We start from the raw sequence: 25400 nt of genomic DNA, 5'->3' as shown, positions 1-25400 counted from the left end.
TGAAATCTTATGGGGTGTTCCAACCTCCCTTTGCTTGCCCTTTGCTGCTTGCTTTCATGTCCACTAGTCAAAGGAGGCTTTAAAGGAGCGACTAGCATGTTGGCAAGAACAATCCTGGTGTTTTTCTAATTTTAGTGATTGAGAATATACACACTCATTATTTCACATTAGGTTTGGATGTAAGAAAATATTGCAATAAGGTCTGGGACTGCAGTCTGAAACCTTGCACACTAGGGAGTAAACCTCACTGAACACAGCAAGTCTTATTTCTGAATCAGTATCCATAACAGAGTAAGTAACTTCAATTTTGGCTGAGAAGCTGAAGGCTGTATGGGATATGATGGAGATGACTCCAGAGCAATAACAGTTAGAATTTTTATTGCTTTTTTCATATAGGTGTGGGTTAATATAATAAATATTCCCCAATTCCCCTATAATAAATGTTAATGGTATGGTCTTGTGGGCACTGAATACTGCCTGTGATTTTTTTTTACCTCATGCGTGTCTCTCTTTTTAATGTGAACTTCACTAAAGAAAAAAAGTGTTTTTTCAAAACAGTTACACAACAGATTTTCAAGTTGAAGACACTTTGTAGGTTCTTTAAAATCCCAATTCTGTTTGTTATCAGACATATCTCCTATACATGTTCATTGGCTTGGTTAAGCAGTATTTGCAGCATTCTAGAACCTATTATTTTCTCTCTTGGACTTAGTTGTATATATAATTGTGAGGTTATATGGAATGCTTGTGCTGCATACTTCTATGATTTGAATGTTATTGAATGGGTAGATTGCAATCTTACGATCTTTCTTGCATGATCCTGAAATAAAGATCATTTCAAAAAGGAATTCAGTTTTAAATAAGAGAAAAATCTTAACAGAGGGCAATTTTAAAGGCATCTAATAAATGCACTCTAATAAATGCTTCTTGTACCAATAGTTTCATGCTGCAGTCCAGAGATACTTAAACAGCACAGTTTTCAGAAGACAGTGCAGATTTACAAAGGCTTTCTGAAGAAAGTGCAGTCTTCAGAAAACTATTGTCTTCATAAAGCTGTGTTGTCTTTTTACAGCTGTGCTTTCTTTCTGAAGAGAGCACCACTTTCTAAACGCTGCACTATCTTCAGAAAGCCTTTGGAAAGTCAGGGCACAGCATTTCAAAGGCTCAGGGAGCCACATATAGGAAAATTTCACTGGAGAAACTGGGTTCAAAAAAGGAGATTTCTTTATGACCGCAATCCTAGTCCCAATTGTGCTTATAACTCAAGAACTACCTCTATTAGAGAAGAAGATATGTTATTGAAATTGTTTGTATCTGTCATGATGAAGGGGGAAATCATTTATTTATATAGTTTGTTTAATATATATTTTTTTCTTTATAAAATTATTCTCTCTTTTTACTTTGTTATATTTTTCTTAGTACATATGTATTTTTTTTTTACCTTTGTAATTGTAAACATTATTAAAATTACATGATTCTGGGGTACAATTACTTATTAAAAACAAAAAATCTCTAGGATTTTTCTTATCCTTGTCTTTTCCTATATTCTAGGATCTCTTTCTGCTCCCTTCCCTTGTTTTTATGTGACTCACATTGTAATGTTTACCTCAGTTTCAGGAGAGATAAAGGCAGGAAAAATAAATTTGAAAGATGAAGATCCTTATGGACTACAGCCTTTTAATATGTTCATATGAGCTACTACTTTGGTCACTGACCATTGCATGTTAAGCTGGAGATCTGAAGGAGAGCTAAAGTTGCCTTTGGTTGTATACAAACAAGTCTGAACTCCCACTATATTAGGGCCTTACGGATTACAGAGAGGTCTTCTCATATTTTGGTTTGTGTGATCATAACTCATCCATACTCTGCCAACCGAATGTGTGAAGGAACAGGCCAAGGGTGCAATTATGGTCCAGTTTTCTACCAAATTGAAGGTTATTTACATATTTACTTGAACATCAGAACAGAGATCATGAATGCCATAAAAGTATATAAGAAGGCACTGGCATGAAAGATTTCCAGAAAAACAGAAGGCCCAGAAAGAGAGAGAAAAGTAATGTTTTCCCAAATTCTTTTACCTAGTGGAAATCTAAGTTAGGAACTAATCTCAGATTTGAATTCTGATACAAGAAATCTATCAGTTGTAGCTTTACATTTTCTGAGTTTCTGTTAAGGTGGCCTTTTAGTTTGGAATAGCAAATATTCTTCAGTGTGAGTATTAAAAATAGGGATTTCCTTCCCATCTCCCCCTCCAAAAAGTAATGTTTATAATTGTCTTGAATCAACACTTTAAAGGCAGAGACGGGAAGACAAACTGGAGGAGCTGTAGGTCTAATACATTTCTATATATATTCCTCTTGCAGTTCCAGGTTTCTTTTGACACAATATTGATTTTCATGGACATTTGGAACACAGTTTGACAATGTGTTTTGAAAAGGATAAACTAATCAACTTTTCTGCTCTTCCAGATGTAAATAACTTGGGATCAGAGTTGCAGAGTCATCTCCTTTCCATAATTTGTCCTCTAATACTTCATTTGTGTTCCTATACAGATTCAGCAGTGGGAGCAGAATCTGGAAAAATTTAACATGGACCTTTTCAAAATGCGCTGTTACTTAGCCAGTCTGCAAGGCGGAGAACTTCCAAATCCGAAGAGTCTTCTGGCTGCTGCCAGTCGTCCTTCGAAAATGGCCCTTGGAAGACTTGGCCTCTTCTCAGTCTCATCATTTCACGCCCTGGTATGCTAGAAGGAAAGTAATAAATAAAAAGATATAGAGGATATCTTTTTGGTCCCGTTTGGTAGAATTACTTCAGAAAGGGGACTGGGGCCCATGCCACCCTGTATGGCCTAATCCAGCAGTGTCAAACTTGATTTCATTGAGGGCCACATCAGGGTTGTGTTTGACCTCGGGAGGCTGAGGGGACATGACCATGGGGTTGTGTGGTCAGCTCAACATCACTCATCAAGGGTCCGTTTTCAGCCAAGAGGACCTCCTGTCACCCTCTCCCAGCAAAAACGGAGCCCGAGGAGGCCGTCGCAGCCAAAAATGGAGCTTGGGGAAACCGCGCACAGCCCTCCCAAGCTCTGTTTTTGCTGGCAGAGGCCCTGCGGGCCAGTCCTTCTGAGTGGGGCTTGAAACCAGTCCCATTTAAACTGCCTTGCAGAAATATGTCTCAGAGTTGTTTACACCAGTGGCCCCCAACCTTTTTTGTGCTGCGGCCTGGTACCGGCATCACAAAATGATCCGCAGCCCGGTACCAGCATCAGCACGCATGACAAGGCAAGGCGAGCCGAGCGACTGGCCAGCCAGCCGTCCCCGCTTCTCCCCCCACCTTCAACTCCTCCTTTGTACCTTTGTTGATGGGCTTCGCTTTGGGATGGCTTCGGACGGTCGCTCGGCTCGCCTTGCCTTGGGTGCTGAAAGAATCCTCGCGCTTAGTTTCGTTCAAAGCCCCCCCTTCGATGAAACTAAGGCGCGAGGATTCCTTCAGGACCCAAACGCTGCTTTCCAACCGGAAAAGCTCACCCGGAAGCACTTTCTCGTCAAACAAGATGGCGGCGCCCAGCAAACCGGCGGCCCGGTAGGAAATGTTCCACGGACCGGGACCGGTCCGTGGCCCGGTGGTTGGGGACCCTGGTTTACACTATGAGTGATAATGAGCTGAACCAGTAAAGGGCACAACACATTGCTGTACAAGTACCCTCTTGGCTATGACCTGTTCAAGCAGGAACCCTGAGATCAGGAAGACACCCAGCTTGCACCCAGGTTCCGACCGGGGAAGTGCATTCCTCACCTACATCTATGGGTGGAAAATCCATAGAGAGTTGTGTCTTTTCAAGGTTGAATCAGAGCCTGTTTTTTTGGCTATGCAATTGTCCCACCCCGCACCAGATGGAATAAAACCGAGAACTTCAATTGGCTAGCCTGGGACAGAGATATATAACTATCATACTGATGAAATTGTCTCCCATGTTGAGAGGAGGGCTTCTGGAAACTTCAGTTGCTGTGTTTATTCTAAAAGATAGCAGAATTATCATCTCCCAAGAACTTGCATTCCCTCTTCTCCTTATCTGCTCAAGTAAAAGCCAGTGTTGTAGAAGCCATCACAACTGTGAAGATAAGTCATTTTGGAACATATCTTTTGTCTTCTACTTCATGTGACCAATCTTGATTACGGTTGTCTCAGAAGAGATACGAAGAGCTCTACAATTCAATGCTTGCATCTGACTTTCCCTTCTGTTCCTTGCTATTCCTGTTCTCCCCTATCCCCCCAAATTAGATCTGCTCCAGGGACGAGGCAGCTCTCAGAAAGAGAACGTGGTCTTTGTCACAGAGACTGTGGAGCAAGAAGGGTTTGTTCTCCTCCCTGAAGGGACTGGATACCCTTGCGAGAAAGGCAAAGGAGAAGAGACCTTCTATAACCCAGGTAGTTCTCACTTGGTCCGTATCACTGAACATTTAGAAGTTTTAGCAATCATTCCAATGTCTGTTGATGCTTTGCCACTGACATAAAGGTTGCATAACTTAAATTTTATGGTGTACTAAATCTTTGCAAATAGAACCATGCAGAAAATCAGTAGATTTATATTTGCATATTATGGAAAGCCAGTGTTTTATAAGCTATGATCTTTTGACGAAGCCAGAACCAATATTGCAGATGAGAAAAGTAGCAATGACTTGCTAGGTCTGTTCTTGGAGTATCTTACCTTTTATTTAGTTAGCAATTGCATTGGATTACTTGGAGCAAATAAAGTTGCCAGTCCCTGGAGATAACAGCTCATCCCATTCACCAGCCACAGTGCTGTAGGTCATATTACTATGGAAAATTGGAAGAGGCAGGGCCAGATTTAAATCTGGGGTTTGAAACAAACCATAGTTTATATTTATATTTATATTGGTCTATTTGTGTGACTAAGTGTAAACTACATTAAACTAAAGCATAGTATAGTGTGTAAGTCCAACCATAGAATACAACATTTATAAGCGCCAGAGCCAGTTTCCCAATTAAGGATAATTGTAATATTTTGTGTGTGTGTATGTATGTATGTATAAATAATACTATAATTTTAAACTTGGTGATTCAAACACATCAATATTGATTAGTCTCATTCAAGACAGAAACATATTGTAGTAACAATATGTTACTATATATTGTAATAGGCCAAGATAGTGGACATATTATAGTAACTAATTGCATAATTGAAAAGGATAAGAGTAGTCAAAGATATTGTGAGACATGACTGTTTTGCATGGTATTTATTTCAAAAGTCACAAGTACATGAATCAGATAGAGGCCATACACCCAGTTCCATATCTTAAGATATTTAGCAAGATACTAAAGAGCTAAAGAAATTTATCAGGAAATAACAACTCTTTATCATTTTTTGTTGTTTCACACATGTTCCTTATCAAAAAATTGGTTTTTGAAGAACATGAGAAAAGTAACTGCAGCAATCTATCAGTAGATCACATTTTTCGTGGAATGATAATTCAGTAGAAATATATTTCATATGAACTTAGTTCTCAGTGTTTACCAGAATTGTGGCAAATCTTGGTTAGTTCCAACAATAGACTTCCTCCCTTTCAAATTCCCAAAATCAGAGAAGGGAGAATGAAATGGATACAGAATTTTGAGCATAGCTATTTCCAAATAGGGTTACAGCCTGGAAATCTTACATGTATGCCACTAAATGTTAGTGGGGGGGGAGCAGCCAGCATTGAATTCTCTTGAAAATGGAGCTATGTCTTCTTGAAATGGACTTTCAAGAACAGGATAGGAAGAATAATGACACTTTTGAACTTTGGTGCTGGAAAAGACTCATGAGCCAAGGAAACAAACAAATGGATCATCAATCTGCCTTTATCAGTTTATGAAAATAAAAAATTTTGGCTTATCAAGGAGGAAACAAACCCTCACTAACAAATCAGGGAAGCTGTTGTATATAAACGGGGAACAAAAATTGGGTAATAAAACATTTTCTAGCAAACAATCAAGCTCAGAGAGCATTAAAGACTCCACAGTAAAAATATTGAAGTTAAATATTGAAGAATAACTTGTTTGGGCATTAACATAATCCATTAAGCTTACGTCTTTCAGAATCTTGTAACTGTATGAGAACAAAAAGTTTTCAGTTACTGAGTTAGTATTTTAATGGCAATCAAAAATGGGCTTATCCTCGGTTGTCATTTAATAATTAAAAAAAAACACTCCTTATTTTCTCATAGATATTTAGTACTGTTATTCACATTATATTTAACATCCTTATTTTTAATGAAACAAATGCCATACATTTAAGTCTTGGTCATAATGTACAGATAATTCTCGCTTACTGAATTCCTTGGACAGTGACCATTAGCCATTATGAAAAGATAACACACTAATGCTGGCACCTACAACCTTCTCATACATCTAAAACAAAGGAAAGATTGCTATAGTAAGGTTGTAAGCACAATCACAATTTCACTTAGTGATCAGTTCGCTTAGTGTCCAAGTTGCCTGTCCCAATAGTGGTTGCTAAATGAAGGTGTATTTTTAAATTCAACTTTTCACCCATGCAGAGGAAGAGAGAGACAGGGAAGATCCATGTATTCCTAGGAATCTGATCCAGGGAGGGGAGGAGGGTGTGTGGGTGTATATGTGTGGGTGGGTGTGGGTGTGAAATCTGACCATGCAATAGGTCATTTCAAAAAATAAGCGCCATTTCATTATGAGGTTACCCTGCAAAATAGGATAATCTGGTTTCCAATGCTGCTTATATTGTCCATGTCAAATAGTCCCTTCTGACAGTATTTTTTGATAAAAGAAGTTGAATGGTTTGAAACCCAGTTCAAGAGTCTTATGCAAGGGACTCCTATCACACATTTATCTCCCCCCTGCCACATAGGATGCTACTCCGGTTGTCTCTGGGACAAATGCAAATCTAGGACTACTTCAGTTTCTCTTTTTCAGCTGGTACCCATTGCTAGTAGCAGATAGATTCTTTGGGATGAACCAATGTGTACATTTACTTCAGTCCGTTTTTTTTCCCCTTTATGCAAGTGAAACAGCGATGCTATGAAATGTTTGTATTATGTTAATTTATATTTTCCTTAATTAGATTTTTGACTCAAGTGGAGGGCATGGAATTCCTGGAACACAGCTACCTCAGAATTGCAGTAATTCTGCTGAGGTAATATAATACAATGCAACAAATTGAATTTAACTTGTTTAATGTGTTTGCAGATGTTGTAAATATATGGCAAAAAAACAAACAAACAGGTTTGATGGGAGTCCTTACTTGATTTGAGTCTAATCAGGGGGAAAATGCGCTATCTTTTCTATACAAGCTCCTGTAGTGGGCTGTTAAATAAATTATTGCATTTCCTGCCACTCACAGTATTGTCACGCTAATTTGTCCCATTAATATTGTTAATATTGGATAGCCACTTGTCTAAAATGGCAGGGGGTTGGTCTAGAAGACTTCCAAACTCCCTTTCAATTCTTTATTCTATGTTCTAAGTTTTTCATTTACAAAAATGATATTCCTATGCTGGAATAGGAATATTTTTTTAAAAAAAAAAATCCCCATAGACTGAATACCAGTTAGCAATATTTAATCAGTAAAATATGTGATTTGTTTAATACAATTAATCAGTCATCTATCCCAAACTACCGGGCAGTAGTTGTAGGTTGCATTCTTTTGTTCAGATATAATATAATCCTATCCTTTCCTAACATAATTACAGACCACAAACATGAAGCATGCCTGGTTTATTTTATTTAAAGCCATAACTGCCTAGAGATCCTTATATCAAGCCCTTGGGTTTGTAAACCAAGAATAGAGAAGATAATATATTCTGTGGGTTTATTTTCTTGACCAACTCCTAAGGTTTGGATGATATTGGATGAGCTTTCTCGAACAACTTCATTGTGTTTGAAGCGTTTAAATCAGTGGATAATGACTCCTCCCACTGATCTCATTTTCCATTACAGTTCCAAAGAAGTACCGCTTCAGAGCACTTCGACTCCCTGTTTTTAGGGTAGCGAAGCCTTGGGAAATGCTGATTTCCCAATAAGAGGACAGATGGATAGCTTTGGGAAAAGAAAAGGCGCTCAACTGACATTTCAGATCAAAGCAAATATTGTAAATGCTTCAATGATATTGTAATTCAGTAGTTGCCATTTTTTTCCTCTATGATTTCCTAGATTCTAATGCAAAATCTCAAGAAATCAGGGGCTTTAAAGTATCAATTTCAACATAAAAAAATAAAATGAGGCCCCTTTTTAAAGAGTGTGCCGAGTTAACTGATATGTTACTGATGTAATAAGTTGGTGTTCTGGTCTACCATTTTCTTCTAAGCTTGGCTTGAGACCCTTAAGAGACTTCCCAAGACTAGAAATACCCTTCATACACCTCTATATCCAGTGCTTTTATTACATTAAACTACTTAAAAAAATAAAATTACTAGTTGATATTACATATACAGGTAGTCCTTGACTTATGACCCCAATTGAGCCCAAAATTTCTGTTGCTAAGTGAGAAATGTGTTGAGTGAGTTTTGCTTCATTTTATGACTTTACTTGCCACCTTTGTTAAGTGAATCACTGCAGTTGTTAAGTTAGTAACACAATTGTTAAGGGAATCTGGCTTCTCCATTGGCCTTGCTTGTTCGAAGGTAACAAAAGGTGATTCCCGTGGTCCCTTGACACTGCAACCATCATAAATACGAACCATTGTCAAACATCCGAATGTAAATCACATGATCACATGCCCATGGGGATGCTGCAACAGTCATAAGTGTGAAACATGGCCTTAAGTCACTTTTTCAGTGCCGTTGTAACAGTCACTAAATGAACTGTTGTAAGTCGAGGATTACTTATATTTTTTAAAAAAATCTTTCCTTGTAAGTAAAAAGTATTTTAAATATAAGTCCTCTGTATCTTAAGTTCTACTACTGTGGAATTTGCTGGCATTGCTTTATGCAAGAATGGACAAGTGTGCATTTAAAATGTTCCCATTGAAACTATCTTTGCTTGTTACATGCTTGCTTGTATGTTCTTGCTTCTAAGGACAGTAGGAAAATACATTGATTATGAGAACGCCTTGATGCGAAGCCAAATTTGTGGCACTTGCTTCACTGAATTAGCCCCAGTCTTATGTCTACTAAATGAATAAGCCATGGCATTCCAGCTGTAAAAGTACTTAAATGAATTAAATAGCTGTATATAGAGGAGCTGCTGCAGGCTTAATAATGCCTCATTCACTTACTCAAAGAAATGATTAATTGTAGCATGCTAAACCACTCGCCATTTCCTGATGGGTTTAGTGAAGCACACAGGCTTTCTGAGGTGTTTCATATAAAAATGGAGACAAAGACAGGAAAGTTATGAAGCAACCAGCTGCTTTTCAAGCAAAATGTCATGCACATTGCAAAGTTGGCATAAATTGCTGGAAAACTCAACGTGTTTTCAGAACTCTATGGCAATAAATGAATGAAGTATTGTGATATTAGTTACAGAGCAGACCTATCTGGGAGGAGAAATCTAGCCACTTAGTCTTGAAGTTGGAAAATATAAATTGAACTTGAACTTAATCAGCCTTTCTTCCTTTTAAAAATTGTGTAGAATTTTGTTTCTACCACAATTATTTTAAGAAATGTATTTCTAATCTTGGCAAATTTAAAACTATTTGTGCAGATGTTTTATGAATGTCACTTTGGTGTAGTGGTTAAGGCCTCAGGCTAGAAGCTGAGAGTTCTAGTTGCACCTTGGGCCAGTCACTTTCTGTAAGCTGTAGAACCTCTTCTGCAAAACTTTGCCAAGAAAACTGCAGGTGATCTCTGAGAATCAGACACAATTGAACGAAAGGAAAAAGGAGTTATGAATGTTAGGCAAGAAAAGTAGGCTTAGGCAAACCTTCTCACTAAATCTTCATATCTAATTATTGTAGAGCTTAAATCAATTTAAAGATGGGAACAAACATGTCCCCGAGAGGTCCTTGGTGGTCTCTGAGTTTGGTTGTTTTCTTGCAGACATTTCATTATCCAAACTAGGTAACACCATCAGTGCTTATCAAGTCACTAGAACTGATGATGTTACTTAGTTTGGGTAATAAAACATCTGCAAGAAAACAACCAAGCTCAGAGACCACCTCACTTAAACCCTGAGTTACAAATATCCTCCTTTATTGAAACTTGTCTGTAAAGTATAAAGCTATTAGATATATGTTATCAGTGTAAGCAAACTGAGTAAACACTATTTTTTTCATTAAAATATGTCCTGCGTTTGCTTTTCCATACCTACGTTGCAAATAAGGACAAAATTCTTTTTGTAAGCACAGTTTTTCCTTTATTTCATTTTTCAAGTTTCTAGCTGAGTAGAAATAAGCTACCTTTTCATTCTTTTAAAATGTGACCTTTGTTAATCATTTTTTCCTAGATTGCCTCTGTGGGAGACGATCTTTAAGAAGGCTTGTTGCCTTCTGTTGCTAACAGAAAGATGGGATTCAAATATAAAAATAAATAAACCTTTTGGATATTAAAATAATAAAGCTTAATTGAAATGCTTTGAACTTAAGTATCTTTAATGCTCTGAAAAAGAAGAGGTTTAAGTACAAATTACAGTTACGTAGTCTGAAACTGATCCCTAATGGAAAAGTTGCTGGGATCTGCCTTTATAGATAGCTTTTGCTTTATATCTTCTAATATAGAAGAGACATTTTCTAGTCTCCCCTATATTAAAGAGATTGTGGTCTAAATGTGGAAGGTTTGACACCAGCTGCTGATTTTTTTTTAAATGAAGAAAATCTGCATTCATTAATAAGTCACAAAGATGCTTTTTCAAGAGGCAACTGGACTTTTTTTGTTTTTCCTTTAAGACATTTCACTTTCCACCCAAAAAGCTTCTTCAGAACTGAACTTTCAAGGAAAAACAAAGTCCAGTTGCCTTTTGAAAAAGCACCTTTGGGACAACCATGTCCTGGATGATTGAGAATCTCCATAGACATTCATAAATGGGGTTTTGCTCACTTTTGTTGACTTTTTAATATGAGAGAAATAAAAAGAAATGCAAATTCATGTGGGTGTACCATAACTTCATAGTATTCTGTATGAGTGATATTGAGCTACGCTGCCCTCTGTTGGTGAAAGTTCTGAATTAAACTTTAACCTAATGTCAAATCAAGTTTATGTCTCTGTCAGTATGTATATGTATGAACACAAACACAAATAAATAGTAAATATTTTGAAAACGGAGGCCTATGAAAATAATTCTGAGAAACTGAAATCAAACTAATAATAGCAATTTCTTCATGGTCAAATAGCCAAATTTCAGTTGTTTGCTTATTTGGTAGGAATAACAATGAAAGCTATGTTGTTGTTTTTCATTCCATTCCATCTTACTAAAGGTCTTCATTTTGATTTAAAATTGATTTGAAAATTTTTTAAAATACTGATGCAAAAATATTGACATGAAAGTCTGCTACAAATGCTTCATTTTTAATTATATTTTTTTATCAAATCTATAGATAAACTACAAATAAACACATCATAATCTGAGATGTGATTTTTAATAGACAGCTAAATCCTTTACTCTTTAAAAGAATATTTACTAACCACTATATATATTTTTCTCTCTCAGCAGAAAGTAGATGAATTTCTAAATGTTTACTACTCAGCTCCAGAAAATGCTTCAAAAGAAAATATCTGGGATATCCAGTCATTGGTTCGGTATCCTGATGGCGAAGGAGTAATGTTAACCCTAAAGCCAAATCACAAAATAAATGATGTGTTGATCCTGGCTTGCAAGGTACATTGTTCTACATCTTAACATGTATCATGTAATTACACCAGGGGTGGCCATGGCCTCATTAGCCTCCTGCACCACGGTGGGAGGGGGTCGTTTTTGCCCTCCCCAGGCTGCAGAGGCTTTCCTTGAACCTCAGGGAGAGCGAAAATGGCCTCCCTGGGCTCTGGAGGCTTTCCGGAAGCCAGAAACGGGCCCATTTCTGGCCTTTCCGAATTCCGGGAAGGCCGTTTTTCACCTTCCCCAAGCCTCTGGGTGCGCCCTGCGCTTACCTGCATTTAAAATGGGCCACGTGGGGACTCATGGGAGGGGTGGGCAGGGCCAGCCAGGAGTGGGATTTGGGGGTTCTCTGAACTGCACAGAATCTTAGCTAGGGGCTCTCCCAAACCCCTGTGAACCCCCGGCAGCTCACCCCTGAACTACATCCATTTCCCTTAAGTAGACAACAAAGCATGCAAAATATGAGTAATTTAAAATTTAAGTAGTTTCAAGCAATATTTAGTAACTAACTGGTTTTGATGTAAAGAAAATCATTCATTCATTCATTCTACTATGATACCATCCCACTACAATTGACTCTAGTGGATCAAAAAAAAAAAAAACCCAACCCCAAACCCTAGCAATAGGCGATCCAGATAAAATAAACAATGAATAAGATGGTAAAACTGGCCTACAGCAACTTATAGCAACCACCTTGTCCTAAAAATTGGGAGAACAATATTCACCTTGTCCCTATATCCCAGAGATAGTTTTTCTGATAATAATCTAGCTATTAAGACCCAGAGTGGATTTTTAAACTCGGTTTTTATCACATGCACTTTCTATTTTGAGAAAAACAGGCAAGTGTAAGATATCATAGATGACCACTAGGTGGCAAGAGAGTCCCAGAGACAAGTGGAAAAGTTTTGTGAAAGGAAGTTAGTTGCCTTTTAAAAAAATCTGTAATTGTTTGTATAATGTACCTTACTTAAGGCACTATTGATCTTTAACCAGCATGTTACTTATAATGACTTTTTGGGATTGTTCTTTGAAATAGCATGAGAAGTGGTAGTGGGAATTTTAAAAATATTAGAAACTCTTGGTTACTAAAAGCAACAGAATTGCACTGATACATAAACTGCATGATTTATTTATGAAGATGCATATTATTATTTTAGAAAGTGACATGTTCAAAACTGAAGGAAGTTGTATCTCTGTATCTGCTGTGATAAATATTTGTACAAATAGTTCCTAAATGATAGATTTTTCCCCCCTCGTCTTTTAGATTAAGCAAATGGAGCCAAGGCATTATGGCTTACAACTTAGAAGATTTATTGGTGAAAACACAGAATACTGTATCCCTGAAATGTATGAATATATTCAAGACCAGGTAAGTGCACAGGATGTAGTTCCATGATCAGTATCCTTATTTGAGGGATGATAATTTTTTTATTCTTACAGAAAACATGGCAAAGTTTGCAAGATTGTGTAGCTGGACAGAGCAATAGGTGCAATATTTTTTGAGCTGTTTACCTTAGCGTAAGAGACACTTAAGGAATATAACTTGTCAGGGATGTATGATCTCTAACCCCCAAAAATGAAATACTACAAAAGTTTCATAATGAAGCAGTCCTCTCATAGCCAAAATGGAATTACTGATCTATGAGATGGAGAAAAATATTAGAATACTGGTCTTTCAATGTTGGCTGCAGGTAAATGGTTGAAATAGCCCTCTCCAACTTGGTGGCATTCCAGTGTGTTGGACTATATCTGAAGAGAATGAGCAAAACCAAAACTAATACAATTGGCTGAGCAGATTAATATGCAGTCCAGATTACATATCAGTCTGGATATGTAACACTTAGCCCTATCTGTACTTGGTGTAAAAGAACAGGTTGCTAAAAATTAGATGCAAGTTGTTTTAGGCACATCCTTTTTCATCTGGAAAACCACACATAGTCTTTATTTGGCATTGCAAAGGCTAGTACTAAATATTTTTTTTGAATTAGCTAAGGAAAGAAAATAAATAGAATGGGGAGACCAGAATAAAAGCATTTTAATTTGAGTGTAATTCGCACTAAATCTAGAAAGGCTATTTCCCCAGGTATTTTGTATTTTTTGTCACATTAAAACTTAAGAATTCTTCAGATATTTTAGGAGGAGATCTGTTTTTCATATGCCTGGAACTTTTAGGCCCTACATCTATTTGTTAAGTTAAGGTGATCCATTAACTTAACGGATTTATAGATGACAACTTCTGACCATTCTTGCTGATATTCACTACAGTCTGCTAAACTGGCTGGTGATTCTAATCTCTGTGAGCTTTGTAATGCCTTAATGTATTCTGCTCTCTTAACATTAGGAGCCAAAAACAGAAATGATAAGGCAGGTGCCTTTATTCATGTATCTGTTGTCATCACATGTCAAGTGAGCTGAAGGATCTTGTTTATCTATGCAAGAGTGGGCAGCTAAAGACGACAAAGCTATCTCTCTCTTCACCTGTACTTAATACTTGAGGTTTTTTTTTAAGAAGCACATCCAACATACTGAAACTGTGATCAGTCCAGGGAGAAAATTACTTAAAGAATTAAAACTGAGCTAGACAATAACAGACAGAGGTAAAATTTTGCTTCTTGTCCAAATAAAGATTATAGGTAGATTCTCATATTATGTTGGCTTTAATGTTTTAAATGCTTCTTTAAGTTAACTACCATACTTTTAAAATATAAAGGGCATTTTTCAATGTTCTAGTCCAAAATACTGTACAATGACTAACAAACGAGATACAGAATCCCAGTAGAGTTGATATTATAGTTGGCAATGTTCTGCTCTTTAATAGCTTCCAAAAGGAGGCTTACAAAGCAGCTGCAAGAGCTGATCCTAATAGTGACACTATTGTGCTTATTTGTTGAGTGTATTTTGGTCTTGTGCATCTAACCCCAGTTCAGCTTGAGATGATATTATCTCTCCTACAGATATATGATGAAATAGAAATCTTTCCTTTGAGCATCTACCATGCACATCTTACTAAGAAAGAAGGTGTAGTTGATTTTGGTAAGTCAGCAGTTGTTGAGACATGAAAAAACTGTTTTAAGTACTTGCTTTGTTGACTTGGTTAGGCCTGTAGTTTTGTTCCCTATTTTGTTAGGCAAGGATATAGTGTGTCTTTGAAGTTAAAGTTCTGTTTAGCTTTCATAGAGAAGACTGGTGGAATGAAGTACACAGGGCCTTTGGATAATAGAATTAGAATAGAATTCTTTATTGACCAAGTGTGGTTAGGCACACAAAGAATGAAGTCAAAAGAAACTGATAAGAGTGATTTGGTTTAGAAGGTTAAGAAAGATGGCATGTCCTCAATTGAAGATACAATGTTATAAGACTACAAACAATGATATTCTACCATTAATAATTATTTTCCAATGGCCTCTATTTTACTTTTATGTTATTTTAGATGTATACAATATTAATGAGAGACAACATCTTAAATAATATAAAAATATATTCTTTCTATGGAATTGCTATTGAATACTAATTCTGTGAGGCTCATTTTAAGACAGTGGTAATGACTCACACTTTTATAGAAGGAAAATCTGGTTTCATTTTTAATTCCAGGATTTGCAGTCACCGTGCAAGTTGATGAACATCAGCATCTTACCCATATCTTTATAAGTGATGTTCTACCTGATGGGGTAGCTTACAGAGAAGGTTTGTGCTGTCTCTCTCATTTACATTATTTTCTAATGCCTGTGGATGGCTCCAAAACTAAAATAAGCCACCCAAAATATAAGTTATGGACAGGATATAAATATTCAAGGAAGGATGGATGGGTGAATGGAGGGAGGAATCATTTTATCTTTCTTTTTTGGTGTGGGTAGGTCTATCAAAACTTTCTCAGATTCTTAGCACTGACATGGGAAAGTTTTTGTTACACAGATAAGCAGCATAGCACAGCATGATTGATTGATTGAATTTATATGGCAGTCTCTCTCATTTACATGTCACTCTGGATGGGGTACACAATTAAAGTAAAAATAAAAATTCAACCATTAAGCTCAGTTAATGACAGCTAAAACTGCAATAACAAAAAGGTGGGAGAGCGTAGTCCAGACTTACGCACAATGCACAATTAACAGGCTGTACACTTTCATGGTATTCCCAAGCCCAATAGCAAAACTAAGTTTTGAAGCACTTCCAGATCAACTGGATGGGGGCCAATCTCACCTTGAAGGAATGATATGCCAACGGACGGTGCCATAGTAGACTCATCCCGAGTCTTGCCCAAGTTCCTTGGCTAATGGGACCTACAGAATGTCTCTCCTTCCGGTCCTGATGGCATGGGGTCAATGCAATTGGGGACAGGTGTTCCCTCAAATAATTTAGCCCCATGCCATATAGGGCTTTAAAGGTCATAACCAGCACCTTTAGTTTGACTGAGAAGCAAATTGACAGCCAATGCAACTCACAGAGCAGAGGTGTAACATGTGCAGATCTTGGAATATACATAACTGCCTGTGCACCACTGCATTTTTTTTTACTAGCTAAAGCTTCTAAATACTGTTTAGGGGCAGCCCCATGTGAAAAATCCTCTTCTCCTCCCCACCCCAATTTCATTCCCATATATGCTTGTTGGGTAGCCACGCTTGTTCTCCAAAAAGCATACCCTCAGCAAACAGATAGCTGTGCATTTATTGTATATGAATAGAGAAAACATGTTGAGTGAAATATTATCTATTTCACCTGTCACTAATTTCAGCAGCCCTATCCTGGACAACACACTGAGTTAAATAGAGTTTTCGCTGAGTAAATCAGTGGTACTATAAGACTATTCAGATAATGTCATCTTGCCACATCAACTCATGTCTTTATGCTTTAAATTGTTATTAATTCTGCACGACAAGGATGATATGATCAAATGCCATTTTTCATGGCTGTTGAATTCACTCACTTCTTACATTCCTTTATTGCTTCATTGCCCATGTTCCCAGGGATTTTGTTCAATTTAACTAGCTTCTGATATTGTACTCACTGGATGAAATTCTAAGCTAAAAGGGAAGGGAATGCTTTAGAATTTTGTCCATATTTATTTGGGTGCAATGCTGAAAAAAGGATTTAGCCAGTAACTTTTTGTGCTGGTTGATTGCCTAGATAGCTTTATTAAACAATGGAAAAGTTACCCCCCTATTGTGCTTTTAACTGCTTTTCTAACAAGCAGGACACTTTCTTTATGTAAATCTTAATTTTTGCAAAACATTTGTTGGGTTTATTATTTCATCACAATACATTCCATAAACTTTCATGTGATAAGATTAAAAAAAAATCGTGTTTAACAGTTGGTTACAATATGTTTTAATGTGCCCTCTTGCTGTTGTGTCTACCCTGTCTTTCTCCTGCTTTTTCCTGTTCCCAGGCTTGTGTGTTGGCAATGAAATTTTGATTATAAATGGAGAATCTGTATCTGAGCTTGACCTCAGGCAGATGGAATTGCTGTTCTTGGAGAAAAGCGTCCATTTAACATTGACTACAAATCTCGAAGGCACTAAGACAGCATTATATACCTCTTTGAAAGATGGTATCGTTTCCAAGGAGGCAAGAAAGTTCTTGCCCCCGCATAATCAATCACAACTCTTGGAGGAATTTCTGGATAACTTCAGAATGAATACAGCAAATGGTGAGATGATGCTTGAAGTTTTACAGTGAACTTCTTGCATATAAAAAGAGCACATGCAATATTTTTAATGCCATCTCAACTTTTCCTTTTTCACTAAACACAGAAACTTTTAGAACATAATATTAAAAACATATTTGTATTTTTATAAACAACACCTTCATAACAGGAATTATAGGAGAATTAAGTATTTTTAGATGAAAGATCCATTAATTGATTGATTAATTTCTGTGTTTCCCCAAAAATAAGACCCTGACTTATATTTTTTTTGGCCTCCAAAATAAGCACTAGGCCTTGTTTTTGGAGAAACATGATTTCAAGGTGATCAACCCGGCTGGGTGCCCCCCCAGCTTGCGCACAAGAGGTGGCAAGCGCATAGGGACTGACAGTTTCCGGAAGCAGCTGCAGCCCACCGGTCCCTTGGTTGGTGCACTCTGGGGTTGCGCAGCCTGTGTAGCACAGGTGAATTGATTCCCGGTCCAAGCAGCAGATGGAGCAGAGGTATGGGGGTGAGGAGGCAGGTGATCCAGATAGGCCGCACGGACCACGGTAAAGCCAACAGTCAGTGGGCTGGAGCGGGTGGCTGGCTGCAGGAGGCTCATCTTTGCATGGCTGCAGACAGAGGGAACAGCACGGGGCAGGTGGCAGGCAATCCCAATGTGCTGTGTAGGCCACAGGCAAGCCGAGAGACATGAAGATGAGCCGCCCGCAGCTGCCTACCCACTCTGTCCCACTGACTGTCGGCTTTCCTGTGGCCCATGTGGCACATCCAGATTGCATGCCTGCCACCCCCGCCTTGCCTGCTGCTTGGGCAGGTAATCAACTCACTTGCGCTGCGCAGGCTACATCTGCTGCCGGAAACCATCGACTCACACATACTTGCCACTTCCAAGTTTAAGTTCACTCTGTTATTAAGCTTATTGGATGGTGTTGGGTCAGTCACTCTCAGTCTAGTGTGGGTATTGGTGTCAGTTGAGAGGTAACCCTTAATGTACACTGCCTGGAACTTTTAAGGAAAGGCAGAATATAAATGCAATGTACCAATAAATAAAACAACTTGGGAAAATAAGTTAATAGTGCCATTTTCTGCTCAAGATTACAGAAAATTACATATTCAAATATTTAAAGAACATGTGCAAATGCAACATATCTTATAGCGTAACATCTATTGTCACATTATACAGCATTGCACGTAGATAAAAACTACCTTGCAGTGTTTTTAACGAAATTTTTATCTACATGGATGGGTTGCTGTGAAAATATCCACTGAGGCAACTGAAGGCTGATTACCACTTCCTTTCTAGCCACTTTTCTATGAAAAATTGCTCCCCAATCCTGTTCTTCTATTAATGTCATAAATAACGTGAATAAATATTTTTCCCCCACCATTGCTGGAATATCGGTTTCAGTTGCTGATTGACTGAGGGGCCGAGCAGCCTTTTTTTTTTTTTGTCCTTCAGTAAAGTCACACAATTCATGTTGACTTGGTCTGTATTTCTGTGTCTGCGCATGCTTGTTTTAAAGTCATCAGGTTCCTACATCAGTAGGCACAGGTATCTCGCGTTAAATGTGCAGCTTATCTTGGAGAAGTGTAATTGAAATTTCTATTTTGGGGGACAAGTGATTCATAATGCTGACGTTGCTGAAGCATTTTGCAGACTAAATTAAGTACAGTGTGTCATTTTGATACTTTGTCAGCTGACACTCAAAAATGCTTTCCAGAAACCATTTTGTTTCCCATATAATAGTAAAGCAAGTAGTGTAACTCTGATTTCATGGATGAAAGTATAACATCCAAATCGCAAGAGGTAATTAGCCACTTTCAGGCATTGACTTGAATATGTGATGGACTCTTGTGGAAAACATGGGCTTGCCCTGGTTTTTCTTCTGTCTTCACACAACGAAGGAGGACTTCTGCCTTGAACATAGTTACTCCATGTAGGAGTATGCAGGACCCAATTGTGCTGATAGCAACATTTAAGTTCTTCATCTATTCAGGCAAAAGTCTGATATATTATTCTGTTCTACTGTTTTGTGGCCAGTTAGTACAGTGCTGTGTCTAATTCTGCAGTGTATCCAGAATATTTTGCAAGCTAGTCTTTGAAGCAAGGTTAAAACTGTACTTCGTTTATAGAGAAGATTTAATAGAAAGGATGCTAGTCATCTTACACACACAAAAAAAAAAATCAGCAGTTTCAGGAGGAGGAAGCAGATTCCCTTTCTCTGGAAATATTAAACAGATAGCTTTCTGACAGGGGTGTCAATCATTGCATCTTCTTACACTGAGCAGTGTTAGACTCATTGCTTCTAAGCCCCATTCCAATTCTGAAATGTAATTATTCTTTGTAGTGCTAAATGTGAAAAAAATTTGGATTGGCAATTATAAAGCAGCTTTATTAGGTCATGTTTAAAATAAAATCTTGATTGCAAAACTTAGTATACAATAAGTAGCATTTATCTCATAAGACTGTTCTATTTAAATGAAATTGGAATATAAAAGCTCCCGCCATAAAGTGAAAATTATGGAGCTAATAAATTATACTTCATTATTTAGGATTTATACTCAGTTTATTAGTTTGATACAATAGGCAAGTATTACTTGGCATGTTTACCATGTTAAGAGCACCTGCCGTATAACTAGCAATGCTGATCTTCTAGAATACATAATAATAATACTTATAAATAATATAACTTTTATTTATCTCCACATAAAGTGTTATAATAAAATCCCGTGAGTGTCCAATTCAGAGAGCAGCTGAGGTAGACATGTGTGCCATGAACTATAGGCAAGAACAATGATTGGGAATGTACAGTTGTTAAAAAGTCACATTTACTAAATTTAGCAGGTAGCAAATGCTTTTACAAATGATTTATAACAGAAACAAACCCCAAATGGGTTTCTGTTTTTCCTGCTCATATTCTTCCATAGTTACAGCCCTGCTTAATTTGAAGTGACTTATTGGCCTAATTATTACAATCTAACTTTGAAAATATTAATTTTGATTAATAGTATCCTGATTTCCTATTCCCATTTTCTAAGACTACGTCCTTAGTGGATGAAAATGCAAGAATTCCTATTTCTTGATCAGGACATACGTTTACCCTTGATGTTTCTAACTATGACTACCAGATGTTTTTAAGAAGCTCAAAAGGCTGTTGAGGCTATTTTTCCCATCAGACCTCTGACAGTTCAGCAAAGAGGAGATATTTCCTTTTTGTTTCCAATTTTCCCCCCCCATCATGCAGTAAATTACAAAAAGTTTATAGTAACTGAAAAAAGATTTGTTTGTAACAAATACATGGTTAAACATAAGGTTATTTCTCTATTCACATGCCAAAGGAATAATTATAGCTCTTAAAACATGTGTTTGTTTGTGATAGAGATAATTAGTGAAGGATGCAGGACGGAGTAAGAATTCAGAGTAGCGATAAACCATTTCTTGGTAGTGCCAAGAGTGAATCTTGGAGGAGAAAAGAGACATGGAAGAAGAGGAAAGAAATTTAAAACACTAAAAGACATGGAAGAAAAGAAAAAATATGAAAGAAACTAGAGTGAAAGTAGAATAACATATAGATGCAAACATATATGAACATATACAGATAGCCCTTGACTTACAACAATTCATTTAGTGACTGTTCAAAGTTACAAAAGCACTGAAAAAAGCCATTTATAACTGTTTTTCACACTTCCAACTGTTGCAACAACCCCATGGTCACGTGATCAAAATTTAGATGCTTGGCAACTGATTCATATTTATGATGGTTGCACTGTTCCAGGAACCTGCTATTGTTTTTTGCGATCCACAAAAGTCGGTGTGGAAGCCAGATTCACTTAACAACCATTTCACTAACTTAATAACTGTGGTGATTCACTTAACCCACCTGTGGCAAGAAAGGTTGTAAAATGGGTCAAAATTCACTTAACAAATGTTTCATTCAGGAATTTTGGGCTCAGTTGTGGTTATAAGTCAAGGCCCATTTATGTTAAAGAATAGACTGATTAAATTTGATAGAAAGGTCATGAAAGTCATGAGCAGGCTGAAAAATACTAAGTGTACAGGTGTAGAAGAGCTGACTGGGGGAATGTTAAAATATGAATGCAGTTTGCTTATGGAGTGAATTGCAGACTACATTTATGCCCCACAATTGGAAGAACATGATTTTTCTATACAAAAGGAGAAATGGTAAAAATGAATGAATGAACATTTGTGTGAACTGTTTGGTAGAATTCTGACCGAAGCAGTTCAAAAGGGGACCATCCACATAATTTGGGACTTGCATAACAACTTTAGGTAAGGTAAGTCTTCAATAGAAAATATTTTCCCCAAATTTTGTGTACTGTCCTCTTTATCAGGTGGTTGAGAAATTCATGAATGTGAGAAATAAAGTTGACTGTGTGTGTGTGTATATGTGTGTGTTTGTGTGTGTGTGTGTATGTATGTATGTAAAAGTAAACATTCACTTTCAGGATGGTGGATTCAGCTAGCTATTTCCATTTTTGAGGATGAAAATATAAGCTTACATTTTCTTCAGGCTTATTTCTGAACCATTAAATAAAAGGCTCCAGCGGCTGTCTCCTTTTCAATAGAATAAGCTATAAAAGTATTTTAAATTTGGCATCCCAGGTATAATGACTTATTTTGCCCATGCTTTGTAGAAACATTATATCATGCAGTGCTGTTTCCTTCTTTGTCTTTCAACCCAGAAACTGGGCTGAATTTATCCTAACCAGTATGCCATAAATTATCTGGTCCAGTCATGTCAGGCTCACTGAAATGCTCGAACTAAGCTTGAAAGTCTCCTTCACTCTTCAGGGCATAACTAAACAAGGGTCTTAATGACATACCGTGTTTCTCATATAATAAGGCCGGGTCTTATTTTATTTTTTTGAGCCCCGAAAAAATGGCTAGGCCGTCTTTTCGGGGATGACTTAATTCCCCCCCCTTGCATCTTCAGGCGGGCGGGCGGGCAGGCGGGCAGCGATGGCTTGGATGTTGACCTCGGCATTGGTGGGGCACTTCATATCGGGGTCAACGCAGGCAGCACCATATCCAGGTGTGCAACAAAAGTACTTCCTAACGGCAAGCCCCCCCACCATTCCCCCCATTTCGCATGTTTTAATATAGGCCTTAATTTGGGGGGAGGGGCTTAATTTCATTTCATGCCTATAAAACATGCTGGGACTTCCTATTGGGGGAGGCTGTATTGTTGGAGAAACAGGGTACTAGGGAAAAAAAACCTTCCATATAGTACTCTCTCCCTTCTCTCAACTTTAAGGCTCCATTCTTCTTTGTTCTTTATTCCTTCCGTTCACTGTCGTTTAATCCTAATACTTCTTTCTTCCACTCTTTCAATACTTTAACTGACTTTTTGCCTTGAGCTTCATGGTCTTGTATATGACTCTTCTTCTTTTTTAAACGTAATGCCTGCTCTAAAAGAGCTTTGGCTTTCAATTTATCTCCCATAGTTCAAGATAATTAAATTACTATATTTCCCTTCTAGTCTAGAGCTAGCAGGCACAGTGGCCCTTCCAGGCACTATTTTCACTGCCTGTAAGAAAGTATTGGGTGAAATGAAATCCTAAGGGAATGGAAGAAGCTTAGTGTGCTTCGCATCAGTTGCGTAAGGGCTTTGACCCTCATTGAACTAAGGTGTGTTTTTAAGCATATCAAAAAATTAAACAAAAAAACAAAAGTAGGCCACTTTGAAGTGGCTTGGGTATTAGGGATTGGTTGTGGATGGGGATGTGGGAGAACATTATTAGGTAGGGTTGTTGTATGAATGTGTCCATATATTGTGACTTTTTGGAAGTTTAATTCTGGAACCAAAAATGTGTTATGCAAGCTTTGTTGTCTTCAGTTGCTTTCTGTCATTTTATCTCACTTTATTATATAGATGATCTATCATATAGATGATTTGGATCTTTATGTGGTAAAATCCCTTCTGTGGGATGGGCTGTCCCTCTTAGATACATCCTGGAAAGTTTTTTCTAATATTCTTGAATTAAATTGTCTTTAAACCACCTTGGTTTTGAAAATTATTTAATTATTTATGAATCCTTACATGTATCCCAGAGAGGTTTCTTGCTCTAAAATATATTTTGCAAGTAAAAGTATAAGACGGCCCAAAATAATATTTTGGAAAATGCCTCTTATTGCTTATTTCAGGGATTTGACTTTTTCGAATCAGCGGGAACCTTTTGAATTTCCTTTCCTTATGCAAATATACTGGATTGCTGGTACACGTTCCCTGAATATCAATTTGAGAATAAGTTCCAGTATAATGTCTTAGCTATAGCATTGTAGAGCTGATTTGAGATTGTAAGTAACTAGTTTATATCTGCGATTATGACATTAAATAACAATATATGACCCTCCGGGTGTTGCTAGACTACATCTTTCAGTAATTTATACCATTCTTTAGCCACCCCTGGTCTCAGAAGGTCTCAGGAGGAGAATAGAAAAGAGAAGGAAAAGAAGTAACTCTCGTATTTTAAGGTACTAGACACACAACCCCCAAATCTATTTGCTTTCTGAAATTTGCACCTCTTGCAGGCAAAACTGTTGGTGAGAGATTTGGGAGACCTTTCCTACATTTAAAAGCATGCAACTTGAAAGCCAAGTATGGTCTCTAGCTTAAAAAAAACAATAATGTATGTTCTGTTTAAATTTCACCAAGAACCATATTGAGTTTGAGGTAGAAGTTGAGGGTTATTCTCATTCTCTCCCTTCCATCCGTGATATTCCATTCAAAATCTGGACTGCATTGCAAATTTGATCCTTCAAGAAAGGAAAACTCAACATAACCAAATTGCCAGTACTGTATATTTGATTCTAAGCTGAACTGGCTTTCTTCGCTCTTCCATCCTGCTTCATTGGTGGCAGCAATGTAGAAAAACAGGGAGAGTCTGGGTGTGTTTGTGTGTGTGTAGTTAAAGACAGAACTCAGCCAAGAATCATTATGTGTCCATAAATTTTCCAAGACCAGCCCCCCCCCCCCAAATTCCAAATTCCTTTGGGGAGGAAATAGCTAATTGTAGGATAGCTGGTAGGCAATGAGAAATGATTGACTTAAGAGTTAATTTCAGCAAAGTGTAACAGAGAATCAGAAATGTGTTGAAGGATGGCTTACGTGGAGGTATTTGATGTTAGAACGAAATGGAAATTGTTTATGATTAAACATTGTCAAGGATCTTGCCCATGGGGACAAGCAGAATCTGATTATTATGGGACACAGCTTTAGATGGAGCAATATGCAGAACTCAGTTCTTTTTGCAGTGCTAAGCACTAAAAGATCCTTCTTTGAAAACATTTTTTGTTTTGAGCTATTCACATTTTAGCTCTATCCCATGGAATCATTGGTTCTGCAAAGCAGATCTTCCATTCTTGTTCGGTTACTATATTCCTCTGTTTCATTCTCTGTGTTCAAGCCGTGTAGATTCTGATTCTCTCACCAGCATGATCTAAAATAGAAATAATTGTGTACTTTCCCTGATTTCTACAGTGGCATACCTAATTTTGCTATGCCATCTGCTTTTATTTTTAGTGCTTCATCCTACTCCCCTCTATTAGTGTCAATAAACTAAAAGGCAAGGCCCCGTCCTCTTTACCGGGAGGGCAGGTTGCCATCTATTCTTGATCTTTGTTAACATATTTTTGCTGCTGTGCAGTAGGGCACTAGTTCAAAAGGGTGATATTCAGAACAGAACTGTAAACGATGAGAAGTTATTTAGCAGGCTGGTACTTAAAAGCGTATCCCTCATTCCTCCTTATGCCTCATTGCAGTTTCCTTCTCATTTACAGAGAAAAGAGGGAGTTGGTAAGAGCAGTGTGGATTAGCATGCAATTAGAGCCTTGTTAATTAAATGGACTAAAGCATCATGAACAGTTGCATCTCCCTCCTCTCTTTATAACATGGAGGGATCTGTTTCCTCCTTAAAATAGGGATGCATTTTCTTTGTTTCTCATTTGTT

At 37.5% G+C, this 25400-nt stretch overlaps 1 protein-coding gene across 2 annotated transcripts in view; it reads left to right on the top strand.

Annotated features, from left to right (window-relative positions):
- The window catches only part of TIAM2 (TIAM Rac1 associated GEF 2), an 87635-nt gene that overhangs the window by 20514 nt on the left and 41721 nt on the right, over positions 1-25400 (top strand). Inside the window, exons 6-13 of one of the 2 annotated variants that reach the window (XM_026680316.2) lie at positions 2553-2738; positions 4282-4428; positions 7100-7171; positions 11623-11787; positions 13049-13153; positions 14739-14817; positions 15376-15468; positions 17171-17431. In XM_026680316.2, the coding sequence (XP_026536101.2) occupies positions 2553-2738; positions 4282-4428; positions 7100-7171; positions 11623-11787; positions 13049-13153; positions 14739-14817; positions 15376-15468; positions 17171-17431 (1108 nt within the window). Of the gene's footprint in view, positions 1-2552; positions 2739-4281; positions 4429-7099; positions 7172-11619; positions 11788-13048; positions 13154-14738; positions 14818-15375; positions 15469-17170; positions 17432-25400 lie in introns of both variants that reach the window. The other variant, XM_087969798.1, reaches the window with a different exon arrangement.

Source organism: Notechis scutatus, chromosome 1 (genome assembly GCF_049901735.1).
Source record: "Notechis scutatus isolate UNSWTSFEM ecotype Mainland chromosome 1, rNotScu1.2, whole genome shotgun sequence".
Taxonomy (NCBI): Eukaryota; Metazoa; Chordata; class Lepidosauria; order Squamata; family Elapidae; genus Notechis; species Notechis scutatus.
This window is presented reverse-complemented; position numbering and strand designations above follow the sequence as displayed.